General features: G+C 33.9%; 2 protein-coding genes across 2 annotated transcripts; both read left to right on the top strand.

The window, feature by feature from the left end:
* The first annotated feature begins 756 nt into the window (after positions 1–756).
* On the top strand, positions 757–5,330 carry LOC127156529 (troponin I, slow skeletal muscle-like). The gene is made up of 5 exons (XM_051099415.1): positions 757–855; positions 1,439–1,570; positions 1,658–1,747; positions 4,167–4,340; positions 4,451–5,330. The coding sequence occupies exons 1-5, from the start codon at positions 793–795 to the stop codon at positions 4,535–4,537; spliced, it is 546 nt and encodes a 181-aa protein (XP_050955372.1). The 5' UTR covers positions 757–792; the 3' UTR covers positions 4,538–5,330.
* A 1,039-nt stretch (positions 5,331–6,369) lies between these two features.
* On the top strand, positions 6,370–9,374 carry LOC127156530 (troponin I, slow skeletal muscle-like). Its single transcript, XM_051099416.1, has 6 exons — positions 6,370–6,440; positions 6,531–6,662; positions 8,452–8,541; positions 8,631–8,804; positions 8,914–9,024; positions 9,121–9,374. Exons 2-5 carry the CDS (start codon positions 6,558–6,560, stop codon positions 8,998–9,000), a joined length of 456 nt encoding a protein of 151 aa, XP_050955373.1. The 5' UTR covers positions 6,370–6,440; positions 6,531–6,557; the 3' UTR covers positions 9,001–9,024; positions 9,121–9,374.
* Positions 9,375–13,237: the final 3,863 nt, after the last annotated feature.

Genomic DNA, 13,237 nt, shown 5'->3' with positions numbered 1-13,237 from the left:
GACTTGGAAAAGTGTGGACACAAGATCCAATGTTCCGCTAAATAACCGCTAAAACTTGAGTTCTGGCCAGGATCTGTATAAAAAGCATTAGCACCAGTGTAGCAGGTTCAAGGCTAGAGCTTGAAACAGGGCCATATGAAGGAATGGCAGCAATGTTCAAATTTAGCCAGGCTGGGAACACTAACAAGCATGTGCTTTATCGGGCACAATAGGTACGAATGCAATGAATAGGTAGGGATAGAGCGCTTGGCACCAGTGCTTTATATAAACAGTGTTCTTTGGACACGAGGGCCCCAAATTAAATTTTCCTCCACATTGTGACTCGTCCGCCTTTCAAATAGTTGGCACTCGTCACCTTTCCAGACTATGTTCTATGTGTGGACTGTAAGAATGTTTCCTAGCGACGCAAATCTGACGCACAAATTCATACATACACACTGAATGATATCATCACCTGAAAGACATTTAGGATTACATACATGGATATCCATTTTCCAACTTGGGAAATGGAACATATAATGCGATATTATGTGTGATGGCTTTATAAACACTTCCCTTTTTTACTTTTCAGCATCCACACAGAGAAATAATCATGTCTGAAGGGTATGTATTTTGAAAATCTTATTATTAAAATGTGTAAAATGGACGTATTGATCTTATTTGTTAATCCATTTGGGTGTTTCTTTTTTTCCTTGTTGCTTCGCTCTGTGCTTCGTTTTTGTAGACCGGTAAGTTTTGGCAAGATATACCATAATTCATACGTTTTGTAAAAATAATTCAGAGAGATTAAACATGACTTGTATTGTTTTTCAGAAAAAATCAAAGTATACTGCCACAAGGCGGCTGCTCTTAAAAGTAAGTTGTCTGTTTGCTTTTTAATAAAATATAACTGTTTAATAAGTTAATAAAGGGTTACTAGTTTTTTTTTAAAGAAATTCAATTATTAATATTAATAAAATAATACTTTTATTCAGCAAGGATGCATTCAATTTATCAAAAGTGACACTGAATACATTTATAATACAAAATATTTACATTTAATATTAAAAATGTGTTTTCAACAATAATTTAGCATATTAGAAGCATTTCTGAAGGATCATGTGACGGTGAAGACTGGAGTAATGATGAAGAAAATTCAGCTTTGCATCACAGAAATAAATTACATTTTAAAATATATTCAAATAGAAAACAGCCATTTTAAATCTTAATATTATTTCACAGTATTACTGTTTTTACTGTATTTCTGAGAGCCTTCATAAGTAAAACTTTCCAACCCCAAACTATTTTTTAGTGAACACATGCTCATATTTATTATCCATAAAGTAATGAAAGGCAAGACTAAAATCCATGTTGAAATGGCTGGCTATGCTAACAGTGTGCTAAGCTATGTGCTAATCTGCTGGAACTTTATAGTCATATCAACGCTGTTACGTTACAGAGCAAATTACTGAAGAAGGCCACATCTATGCTGGCAGCTGAGAAAGAGCAGAACAGACGAGAAAGGGACGAGACTCTTAATGAGAGGGTTCCTCCTCTCAAACTATCTGGTCTGTCTGCACAGGAGCTTCAGGTAATTTCTTAAATAAACATTTCTGCACCAGCAACATAGAGAAATAAATATATACTATATTCATGAATGTCTTTAATGTTTTTTTAGGAACTTTGCAAAGAGCTTCACCGCAAGATTGATGTCGTTGACGAGGCTCGATACGACCTTGAAATAAAAGTGGCTAAAAATGAAAAAGAGGTAATGGTTTTGTGACACGAGACCACTTTTAGAAATACAAACGAAAGATTAAGCAGTAGTTTAATCGTGAATAGAAATGTTAACAAGTGTTAAGATCCTGCAGTTTGTTGGCGCTGATAGCCTTGTGGGCAGCCTGCCAACATACAGCGCCATTGCGTTATGGGTGTCCCGAGTTCGAATCCCAATTTGAGGACCTTTTCTGATCCCACTCCCTATCTCTCTCTCACTTTGCTGCCTGTCAGTTCTGATCTGTCCTATCCTATCAGTTCTAGTAAATAAAGTATGTTATTAAGTTTGTATTCAAACTGGGATTCGAACCCATAACCTCGCTAATGCTGTGTTCACACCAAAAGCAAATTTAATTATTAATGTGAGTACATAGAAAGCCAATGTAAAAACGCAAAATAGACATGAATTTCACTGGGTGATTTCGGTGAACATGCAATATACGTCTCAATCACGTTTTATGCGCAAGCGCAACTCAAGTAGAAAATTCACATGATGTGCTGTTGCGCAAGCCAATCAGCGAAGAGCTTATGTCCAATTTAACACATCCAGTTGTATCAGAAAATGTTTTTTTATGTTTTTGTTTGTGCAAGTGATGCGAAAAACATCCCACGAGTAAACTAGAGTGAGTAACACAATGCAAATAATTGCTTTGTGTTTGGTGTGCACACACTGTAACAATGATAAGATTACGTGTTTGAATCCCGGGAACATGAAAATAATTAAATACCTTCACAATGTCTATTAAAACACATGCAACTATTACAGAAGGTTTAAATGTTCACTGATGCTCCAGAAGGAAAAATTATGCATTAAAGGAGAAGTCCACTTCCAGAACAACAATTTACAGATAATGTACTCACCCTCTTGTCATCCAAGTTTATGTTTATGTCTTTCTTTCTTCAGTCGTAAAGAAATTGTGTTTTTTGAGAGAAACATTTCAGGATTTTTCTCCATCCAAGACAAGATGAGCGTTTGACATTAAAAAGTATATAAATTGTATTATTTTTATGAAAATAACCTATCGTTTTCACTAGATAAGACCCTCTTTCCTAGGCTGGGATTGTTTACAACTGCATCTGGGATCGTTTGAAGCCACATTTAAACTGCATTTTCGAAGTTCAAACTCGGGGCACCATATCAGTCCATTATATGGAGAAAAATACTGAAATGTTTTCCTCAAAAAACATAATTTCTTTACGACTGAAGAAAGAAAGACATGAACATCTTGGATGACGAGGGGGCGATTACATTATCTGTAAATTGTTTTTCTGGAAATGGACTTTCCCAGCTGAGAAAGAAGGGTCTTATCTAGCGAAACGGTTGGTTATTTTCATTAAAAAAACACAATTTAAATATGCTGCAGAAGTACCAACCCAGTCTTTGCAAAGTAAACATGCAAAGATCAAACACCCTTAACAAAAAAGGTAAAACAGCGATATAGGGCGATTTTGAAGTTGAGAGAGAAAATACGGTTGGAGTTTTTCGACATACCCTAACTGTCTTGAGCTAGAATACACAGAAATCAGGGAGAGTAAGACAAGATGAGCCTTTGACATTAACAAGTATATAAATTGTATTATTAAGGGGGTGAGCACATTATCTGTAAATTGTTGTTCTGGAAGTGGACTTCTCCTTTAAGTCCCAGGGGTGTAAACTTTTGAACAGAATGAAGATGTGTCCATTTTTCTTATTTTTCCTAAATATCATATTTTTTTCATTTAGTACTGCCCTTCAGAAGCTACAGAAAATACTTGCATGTTTCCCAGAAGACAAAATAAGTTACATTTACCCTGATCTTCAAATTCGAACCTTCTGTAATAGTTGTATATGGGTCCCTCAGTTGTCCTCATTATAAAAAGATGGATCTCAAAGTCTATTTTAGTAAGCCACTCAGAGGAGGCCAAAGAGGCCATAAAATTTGCCTGGGTTTTCTTGTGCACTGACATTGTCACGTTCTCATTGCCTTGGGATTGACTCATAAACAACAGTCACTAAAGAAATCATTCAGGTAACAGCACAGTATTAGAAATCAAGTGTATGTAAACTTTTGAACAGCATCATTTTTATAAATTCAACTATTATTTTCTCTTGTGGACTATACATAAACATCTTTTATGTGAAATATCTTATCCAGGCCAGTGCTAAATAAATAATAACATGCAATTTGTATGATCTCTCTTATTTGGGTAAAATAATTAACATTTTTAGATTCTGCAAGGTGTATGAAAACTTTTGACCTCAGCTGTATTTATATTTATCTTATTTAAGCTTTATTTCAATTACTGTTTTTTATATATTTTTTTCAATAATTATTTTTTTCTATTATTTTTTTAACCCTGCTCTCGAATAAATGCAAAACTGACATCAAAACAACTGTTTCACAACTTACCATCATTATGGTCCATTTTAGATCCAATCCTTGACCCAGAAGATTTGGGAAATGAAGGGTACAAAGCAACGAACCAAACTGAAGAGGGTTAAGAAGTCACACGATGCCAAGCTCGATGCACTGACTGAATCCAAAATGTCATCAAAGGCAGATTTCAAAGCCAACCTGAAGACAGTAAAAAAAGAAGAAGAGAAGGTAATGCAGTTTATCTCAGTTTCAGCCTTTTGGCACTACAAATTCATCCGTAATTTAAATAAATCAAAGCTCATTCTAAACCTATTTTTATCTATTCGTCCCATTTATAGAAAGAAGAGGTGACTGACTGGCGTAAGAATGTGGAGGCCATGTCAGGAATGGAGGGCAGGAAGAAGCTGTTTGATGCCGGACAATAAAAAAGTTACAAAGTAAACACATTTACCCGTGCTGCTGTAAAAAAAAACAAGCATTTCGATTGAAAGTTGACGTTGTTTACTTCTCAAGAAATCAAAGAAATGTGAACCAAGATGAGAAAGCTTCCAAAATACATGGTTTGAAGCAAGAAAATCCAAGGCGTACAAATTTGATGTCAATTAAACAACACAAAAACTGTTCATAATGTTCATAGGGTTTAAGTGTTTTTGTAGGTGACCTTAGGACTTAGTGTGTCTTTACCAGTTGTTCTTTGCTGCAATCTGTGGACAGTCTGTACAAATGTGTTTATACCTGAAACTAAATGTGATGCTTCTGTGTATGATGTTAAATACATAATGTATGCATGAGAATCAGACTGGAAATGAATTGTATGCAATATTGTGAAATAGTGCTGTTCAGGAACAAAATATGTCTCTAACACGCTGCTAGAAGTAAAAACTGCAATGTAATGGCATTCCAAAATTAAATGACCCCATGCGACAAAGAAAAACGTTGTGTCACCATGCAGTTCCCTTGCAAAACAAACACTGTCCTTGAAATGCATTGCTGCACTTGGTTGTGCTCCTTGAAAGTGCATGACTGGTTTTAAGTTACCACATGCTGTGTGTATATTTACCCAAATCAAATGTAACGACAGTATCGTTTATTTGTATTTCTCACTATATGGAAACCCTTTGGGAACCTACCATTGTATGAGTACAAAATGTAAAGAAATAACAAATACCGTAATTCATATGTTCATGTTGTTCCATATTAAACTGCTGATTGAAGTTATCCAGCTTGTTTTTATTGGTGATTAATTCAAGCTAGCTAGGCTCTGTAGTCACTTTCAGAGTTGCGATAAAGGTCATAGAGCTACTGGCAGACTTGAGCAAAGCCTCTTCTGCCTTGTAGGGTCAAACAATGGAAAACAGAGTGACTGGCAGTGGACAATGTGTGGAATTGTGTCTCAACGGTGCTGAGTAAAACGAGCCTCAGGGTGTAAGGCTTCAAGTCTATTTTAGTGAGCCACTCAGAGGAAGCCAAAGAGGCCATAAAATTTGCCTGGGTTTTCTTGCGCACTGATATTGTCACGTTGACATTGCCTTGGAGCGGTCTTTGGAGGAACAGGTATGAACTATTTGGCACCGTTAACCGTAAAAACCAATGCTTGCAATTGCTCTAAATATAACAAAATTACCCATGAGATATAACCAATGACATCTAATTCATGCATAGCATAGATCAAGATCTTTAAAAATTTTGATGGCACATGGCTGGTTGCTGAAGTTGTATGATATCCAAAAGTCTCAATTTGCTTGCACCTCATTTAATCACATTGCTGTCTAGGAGAAACAAATGAGATTTGCTTTTTTGTTTTTTTCTTGAGGGCTGATATCCATCAGGATCATATTTGTGTGTGATGTTGAGAATAGGTGCTAAAAATTTATAATGCATTGTTTGTTGTGTCATGTACTTCCAAAATGCTTGTGAAGTGAATTATGTGTGATTTTTAGACATGTATTTAGCAATAATATTTGTGGTTATCAGTCACCAATCTTTATATTTCCAACTTTGACTAGTGATTTGCACCAGTTTAGTCATTAAAAGGAAGCACTTAGAAGCTCACAATGTCTGAGTCGTAAGTATTCACTCTTTTAAGCTGTTAATATCTATATTTGCTATCTTGCTGTAAGTGCACATTTTTAAAACATGCCTTCTTTTATTTCTTTTCATTAACAACAAATTGAAAATTGCCAATTTAGACAGGTAAGTAGATTTTATTACTTTAACTTTTTTATATGGCAATATAATTTACTTTTTTTTTTTAGATAATCCAATCATGCTTAATTCTTGCAGCGACCCAAATCTAAGATTACAGCATCCAGGAGGTTGTTCTTAAAGGTATTTGGTTCTGTTCGTTTTACAGAGAAGATATAATTAATATATAAAGATGATACATTTAAAAATACCTTCAGACATGTTTTGCTTCAGACCAAGCTCCTGAAGAAGGCAACCTCTATGCTTGTGACTGAAAAAGAAGAGAAGCAGAGGGAGAGAGAGACCACCTTGCGTGAGAGAGTGCCACCTCTACAGCTGTCTGGTCTGTCTGTTCAAGAGCTTCAGGTAAAAATATTTTAAAAACTTTTTAAAATAATATTTTTGATTAAATAAAAAAACATAAAAGTTAAATATACGTACATTCATATTTATAGATAGATAAGTAGAGTTTTTTATGTATTTATTTTTTTTAATTATTATTAAAGACTTATAATTATTAACAAATTATTAACTCAGCTGGTGCAAACTACTTTTTTACAATGCCGTTATAGTGCCACGTTAATTTTTTTTGAAAAATCTAAGATTACGAGATTAAAGTCATCATATTTTGAGAATAAAGTTGAAATTACGAGAATAAAGTCAAAATATTATGAGAATAAAGTTGAAATATGTCGGGAATAAAGACAAAATTATGATAATAAAGTCAAAATATTTTGAGAATTAGGTAAAAATTACAAGAATAAAGTTAAAACATTTGACTTTATTCTCGAAATATTTAGACTTTATACTTGTAATTTTTTTTTTTTTTTTTTTAAATCAAAATTATGAGAATAAAGCTGAAATGTTTTTAGAATAAAGCCAAAATTACGAGAATAAAGTTAAAGTGTTTCAAAAATAAAGTCGAAATATTTCAAGAATAAAGTCAAAATTACGAGAATAAAGCTGAAATGTTTTGAGAATACAGTCAAAATAGTTTGAAAACAAAGTCAAAATTAGAAGAAGAATTAATTTGTAGCAAATACGAGATTAAAGTTATAATATTCTGAGAGTATATTCTTGCGCATACAAATTTTCACGCTCTTTAATGTGGTGTGACAGATCACTTTATTCGCCTTAGTCATCTTTCTGATTACATTGAGACATTTGTTTCATTAAATTAGGCTATACTGTTTTTTCATTCCTTCTGATATTGCTTTACGTTTATATCGTGCTATAAACTAGAAATAAAGAGGAAAACACATTTCTAATTAGTTATTTATATTTAGTTATTATAATTAGTATAAGTAGTAGCTTGTGAATAGTCAGACAACGATATATCGTATGTTAATGAGTTGGAGTCCACTTCAACCTTTAGAACGTTTTATTGTTGTTTTTAATAAATACATGTGAGGAATGAAAGATTGGACACCACATTTTTGCGGAGTAGGTAATGGAATTTCCCAAAGAAAACAGTATAATTTAATGAAACGAATGTCTCATTTATTGTAATCGAAAAGACGATTGATTCACATGAATACAGCAATCAAAGAGCATGAAAAACACATTATTGCAAGATGCATTGTTTGTATTTCACTATAAAACTGACAGATTCTGAAAGCTGAGACTCTGTTTTATATTAAAAGTACCAAAAGCACAAAGCTTATTGCTATTATTGGGTGGCTGGTGCACTACAATTAGGCCTAATGCAATCGAATGCAATCGAAGATGTGAAATATGATTACCAAGCATACTGTCCCTGCAAATATAACACATGGTATGATTTCTGCTAATAATCCCACATATATTCAGATAAATTCCGGTGGTCTGGCAACTTCTCCTGGTGCTCCCAACATTTTGACTTTATTCATGAAACATTTCAAATTTATTCTCGAAATATTTAAACTTTATTCATATTTTAGATTTTTATAATTTAGACTTTATTTTCGTAATTTCAGTTTTATTCTGTATATTTTGTTTTTATTATTTCCTAATTCATTAAAAATATCTTTTCATTAATAAAAAGTACATTTGTAAGATTATTAAGGATTATATTGCAATCTGTATGCAATATAACAAATGTTGGAAAATGTAAAGTATTGTAGCTTTAGTGACTTCATCTGCTAGAAATAGCATTGATCCAATACTCTGTTTTCAGGCTCTCTGCAGAGATCTGCATCAGAAGATTGATGTTGTAGATGAAGAGAGGTATGACATCTCGGCCAAGGTGACCAAAAATGAAAAGGAGGTACTAAACCATCTTTTTAGATTGAATGGAAATACACTAGATTTAACTTTACGTTGATCCACTATAACAAATGCACGTGTCTGCTTCAGATTTCAGATCTGAACATCAAGATTACCGAACTTAGAGGTAAAATGAAGAGACCTGCATTGAAGAGGGTGAAGATCTCTGCCGATGCCATGTTGGGTGCTCTTCTGGGCTCCAGGGTCAAAGAGTCTGTGGATTTCAAAGCTAATCTCAAGACGGTCAAGAAAGAAGAGGAGAAGGTAGGTCATGTGACATTTTAAGGGAAAAGAAATACAATACTGAGTGTTAATCCCTATGTTTTTTGAGCTATATTGACACATACCTGTTGTACACCTGTTCCTCTCACAGAAAGAAGAGGTGACTGACTGGCGTAAGAATGTGGAAGCCATGTCAGGAATGGAGGGCAGGAAGAAGCTGTTTGATGCTGGACAATAGAGGATAAATACTTCATGGTCCATGGTTTGTATTTGAAAGATCTTTTTTTAGGTTAAGAATGTCTTACTTCAAATATCTTAGCTAGACTTTAAGCACTGATTTTTATTTGTTTTCTTACAGGTGCACAACTACATCAGAGTTCAAAAACTTCTTAAAATGACTGTATAAATCAATGCAAGTTGATATAATACAAATACAAATATCTTACATTAATAATAGTTTAGGATTATAGTTTAATATTTGATGTTAGAGAAACTGCATATATAAGTTACTTAGATGAGAAAACAGTGTCTCAAACTTACTTGATGTCTACTTGATGTCTGTTTCTGTGATGCTGAGCCCATTTTCTGTCTTAAAAATAAAGCATATCAATGAAAGACTAAATATTTTGCCCCTTTTAAAAAAAAAATGCAACAAGGACTGACTGTTAGGAGTTCAGATCAGAAGACCTCTGGAAATGTTTGGATACAACAGCCCTAAATGTAACAGGATCTGACCTTGCCATGCACTTTTATCTACTTGACCTCACTTCATAACAGACATAACACAACTGCTGTGCCCTGGGAACACCTTCAGTTGTTTCAACATCAATCAACAATATTTGTAAATTAGTGAAACTTAAAAAACATACATGCACTTTAAAAGATTTTCAAACTAAATCACTAATTTGGGTTATTAAAATGTCCTAAAAACAATCTTTAGTAGACTAACTGAAATCCTGCCATTCCAATTTTTCTAAGAGTCAGTGACTTGCAATTCTGAGTTTAAATCCTGCAATTCTGAGGAAGAAAACTAGTAACTGTGGGATATAAAAGTTTCTCTTTTTTTTTTCTCAAATTTTTAATGTTTTTCTATGACATTTTATATGATATGAGTTATTGTTTTACTTTTATCTTAGAGTCTATATCTCACAATTCTGAGTTTATATCTCGTAATTCTGAGGGAAAAAAGTAATAATTGTGAGATGAAAAGTTTCTCAGTTTTTTCAGTTTTTTTTTCAATGTAATTTTCTGTTATATGATCTTTTTTTTTTTTTTTTTTTTTATTTTTTTTAGAGTCTGTATCTTGCAATCTTGATTTTATATCTCGTAATTCTGAAGGGAAAAAAGTAATGATTGTGAGATGAATAGTTTCTATGTTTTTTAATGTCATTTTCTGTTATATAAATTATTTTTTACTTTTTTTTAGAGTCTGTATCTTGCAATTCTGAGTTTATATCTCGTAATTCTGAGGAAAAAAAAAATTGTGAAATGAAAATTTTCTAAATGTTATTTATGTTTTTCGATGACATTTTCTTTTATGAGTTTTTTTTTTAAACTTTTTTGTTAGAGTCTATATCTCGCAATTCTGAGTTTATATCTAGTAATTCTGAGAAAAAAGTAATAATTGTGAGAGGAAAGGTTTCTACATTTTTTATGATTTTCTATTGAATTTTCTGTTATGAGTTATTTTTACTTCTTTTTTAGTCTATATCTCGCAATTAGTCTTAAAGGAGAACTCCACTTCCAGAACAACAATTTACAAATAATTTACTCACCCCCTTGTCATCCAAGATGTTCATGTCTTTTTGTCTACAGTCATAAAGAAATTATGGTTTTTGAGGAAAACATTTCAGGATTTTTCTCCATATAATGGACTTCATTGGTGCCTCGATTTTAAACTTCCAAAATGTAGTTTAAATGCAGCTTAAAATGGCTCTATATGATCCCAGCCGAGGAAGAAGGGTCTTATCTAATGAAACGATCGGTAATTTTTTTCGAAAAATAAAAATTTGTATATTTTTTAAGCACAAAAGCCTGTGTAGCACAGGCTCTGGGATGTGCGTCCATAATGCTACGAATTAGTGATGGCTCGTTCTTGAATGATTCTTGAACGAATCTTTAATGTGACTCGGGAAGAACGAGTCGTCTCGGGGAGTGATTCGTTCAGTCGCGCATGCACACCATCCTATTAGGTTCTGTACTGGAATTAGTTCACCTGTTTCGAGTCTTCGGGTTTTTCGAGTCGTTCGTTCATCACGTGACAGCCCCATAAGATGAACGAACCTGAAAACTTGTCAGATAAGAAGTGAGGTGAGATAATCATAGACTAAAGACCCAGGTAAACAATGAATTAATCTTTTCTGTTTCTTTGACAAGACAAGTTTTGTCTTGTTTGTAGTGTGATCGACATTTGTGTAAGCAGTAGATGTGTTAGGGAAGTAACACGTAACATTTGAATTATATTTTGCTAAAATGACTGAAATGACTCAAAAAAAGATTCATTCATTTTGCTTAAATGAGACTCAAAGGTCCGAGTTGGTAAAATGATCCAAACTTCCCATCACTACTATGAATCACATGTAAGTTCATCGTCTGTGTATTGAATATGGTGAAAAACTCCATCTTATTTTCTCCTACAACTTGAGAGGAGGACATTGTTGTACCTTTTTGTTTGCAAAAAAAGCGTTTAGTTCCGCCAGGTCTGTAGTTCCGCCTACGTTTCGCGTGACCTTTCGACGTGATTCAATAGTACATAGCGTTGTAAACGCGCATCCCAGATCCTGTGCTACACGAGCTTTTGTGCTTAAAAAGTATTAAAAAAAATTATTTTCCAAAAAAAATGACTGATCGTTTCGCTAGATAAGACCCTTCTTCTTCGGCTGGGATCATTTAGAGCTCTTTGAAGCTGCATTTAAACTACATTTCGGAAGTTCAAAATCGTTGCACCAATGAAATCCATTATATGGAGAAAAATGCTGAAATGTTTTCCTCAAAAACCATAATTTCTTCACGAGTGAAGACAGAAAGACATGAACATCTTGGATGACAAGGGGGTGAGTAAATTATTTGTAAATTGTTGTTCTGGAAGTGGACTTCTCCTTTAAGCCCTGTCTGTGAATTCTGAGAAAAAAAAAAGGATACAATATCAGAATTATGCAATTTCTTTTTTTATTTGGTGGTGGAAAACGGTTGCTCACATGGGATCAAAACAATAAACAAACAACAATGATATAACGATCCAATCAAATCCAGACAGACAAAAAAAGTCCCATCACATGGATAAACGTCACAATAGAGAAGAGAGATGAAGACTGTAACTGGACTACAGACACACAAACAAACAAACAAAAAAACCTTGTAGCTTAAATATATAATTCGCATATAATTTTTTTATTCTATCCTATTTTCTTGATCTCTTAAAGGGCCAGCTAGAATTATACTGCCGTCCAGAAAAATATAATAAAAAATAAAATAATAATGCATATTGCAGTTTTCTGAACACAATACACTCCCAGAAAAATAAGTACAAAAGCTTTCATTGGGGTGGTACCTTTTCAAAAGACACACATTTGTACCAACAGAGTCCATATTGGGACCTCAAAAATACATATTTTCGAACCTAAAAGTTACCTACGCAGTGACAGCTTTTGTGTCTTTTTTTCTGAGAGTGTACAAAGCCATTTAAAGACAAGGACTTCTTGCATTTGGCCTCTCATCATCTGGCCATAATGCCTAAAAATAAATCCAGGACACATGGCAGGTGGTAATTCACTATATATCTCTTGGAGTGTCACCTCTCAGGAAGAATGAGGTGTGACGAGGGCAGCTCACATTACAATAAGACAGTGCTTCCACCTGCTCGCTGTCCTCTAACCCAAGAAATAATTTATACCACATCGCCTCCTGCCAGGTATTGGCCGCTTAATGTGCATGGAAATTATCACGTTCATGGGATAGCTGTCATGGCATGCACGTCCTGATTTTGCTGAGTTAGATGTGTTCCTGGGTCAACATATTTTGTTGACCATGGAACAACATTTTAATACAAAAATGTAATCTTACAACATCCATACACCTAGACCTAACCTTACCCATGAGTAATCCCTAAAATCAGAGGAAATGATAGATGAATGACACTGATGTACAAGCACCAAACACTGATTGCAAGCCTGAACTTCACAAAAACTATAAACTGTTTTTTCAAATCTGATTGGTTAATCATAATGTTGTTCCAGGGTCAACAAAGATGTTGATCCAGGAACATGTCGTACTTGGTACAATCAGGTTCTGCGTCATGGCATAATATCATGCTGCAATTAACCGAAATAAACTTAGATTCCAAAAACGATTTGATATTTGTTAATTCCACTTCCACGCTGTCTCTCTTTTTTGTTGTTCTCTAACATCTTATCCATTCCACTTTTCATAGATAATGTTTCTAATGTCAGTACAAGGTAGTTGTACCTTAATAAGTG

The sequence above is a fragment of the Labeo rohita genome, chromosome 25 (genome assembly GCF_022985175.1).
Source record: "Labeo rohita strain BAU-BD-2019 chromosome 25, IGBB_LRoh.1.0, whole genome shotgun sequence".
Taxonomy (NCBI): domain Eukaryota; kingdom Metazoa; phylum Chordata; class Actinopteri; order Cypriniformes; family Cyprinidae; genus Labeo; species Labeo rohita.
The sequence above is the reverse complement of the archived record's forward strand: the minus strand, read 5'-3'. Positions and strand labels throughout refer to the sequence as shown.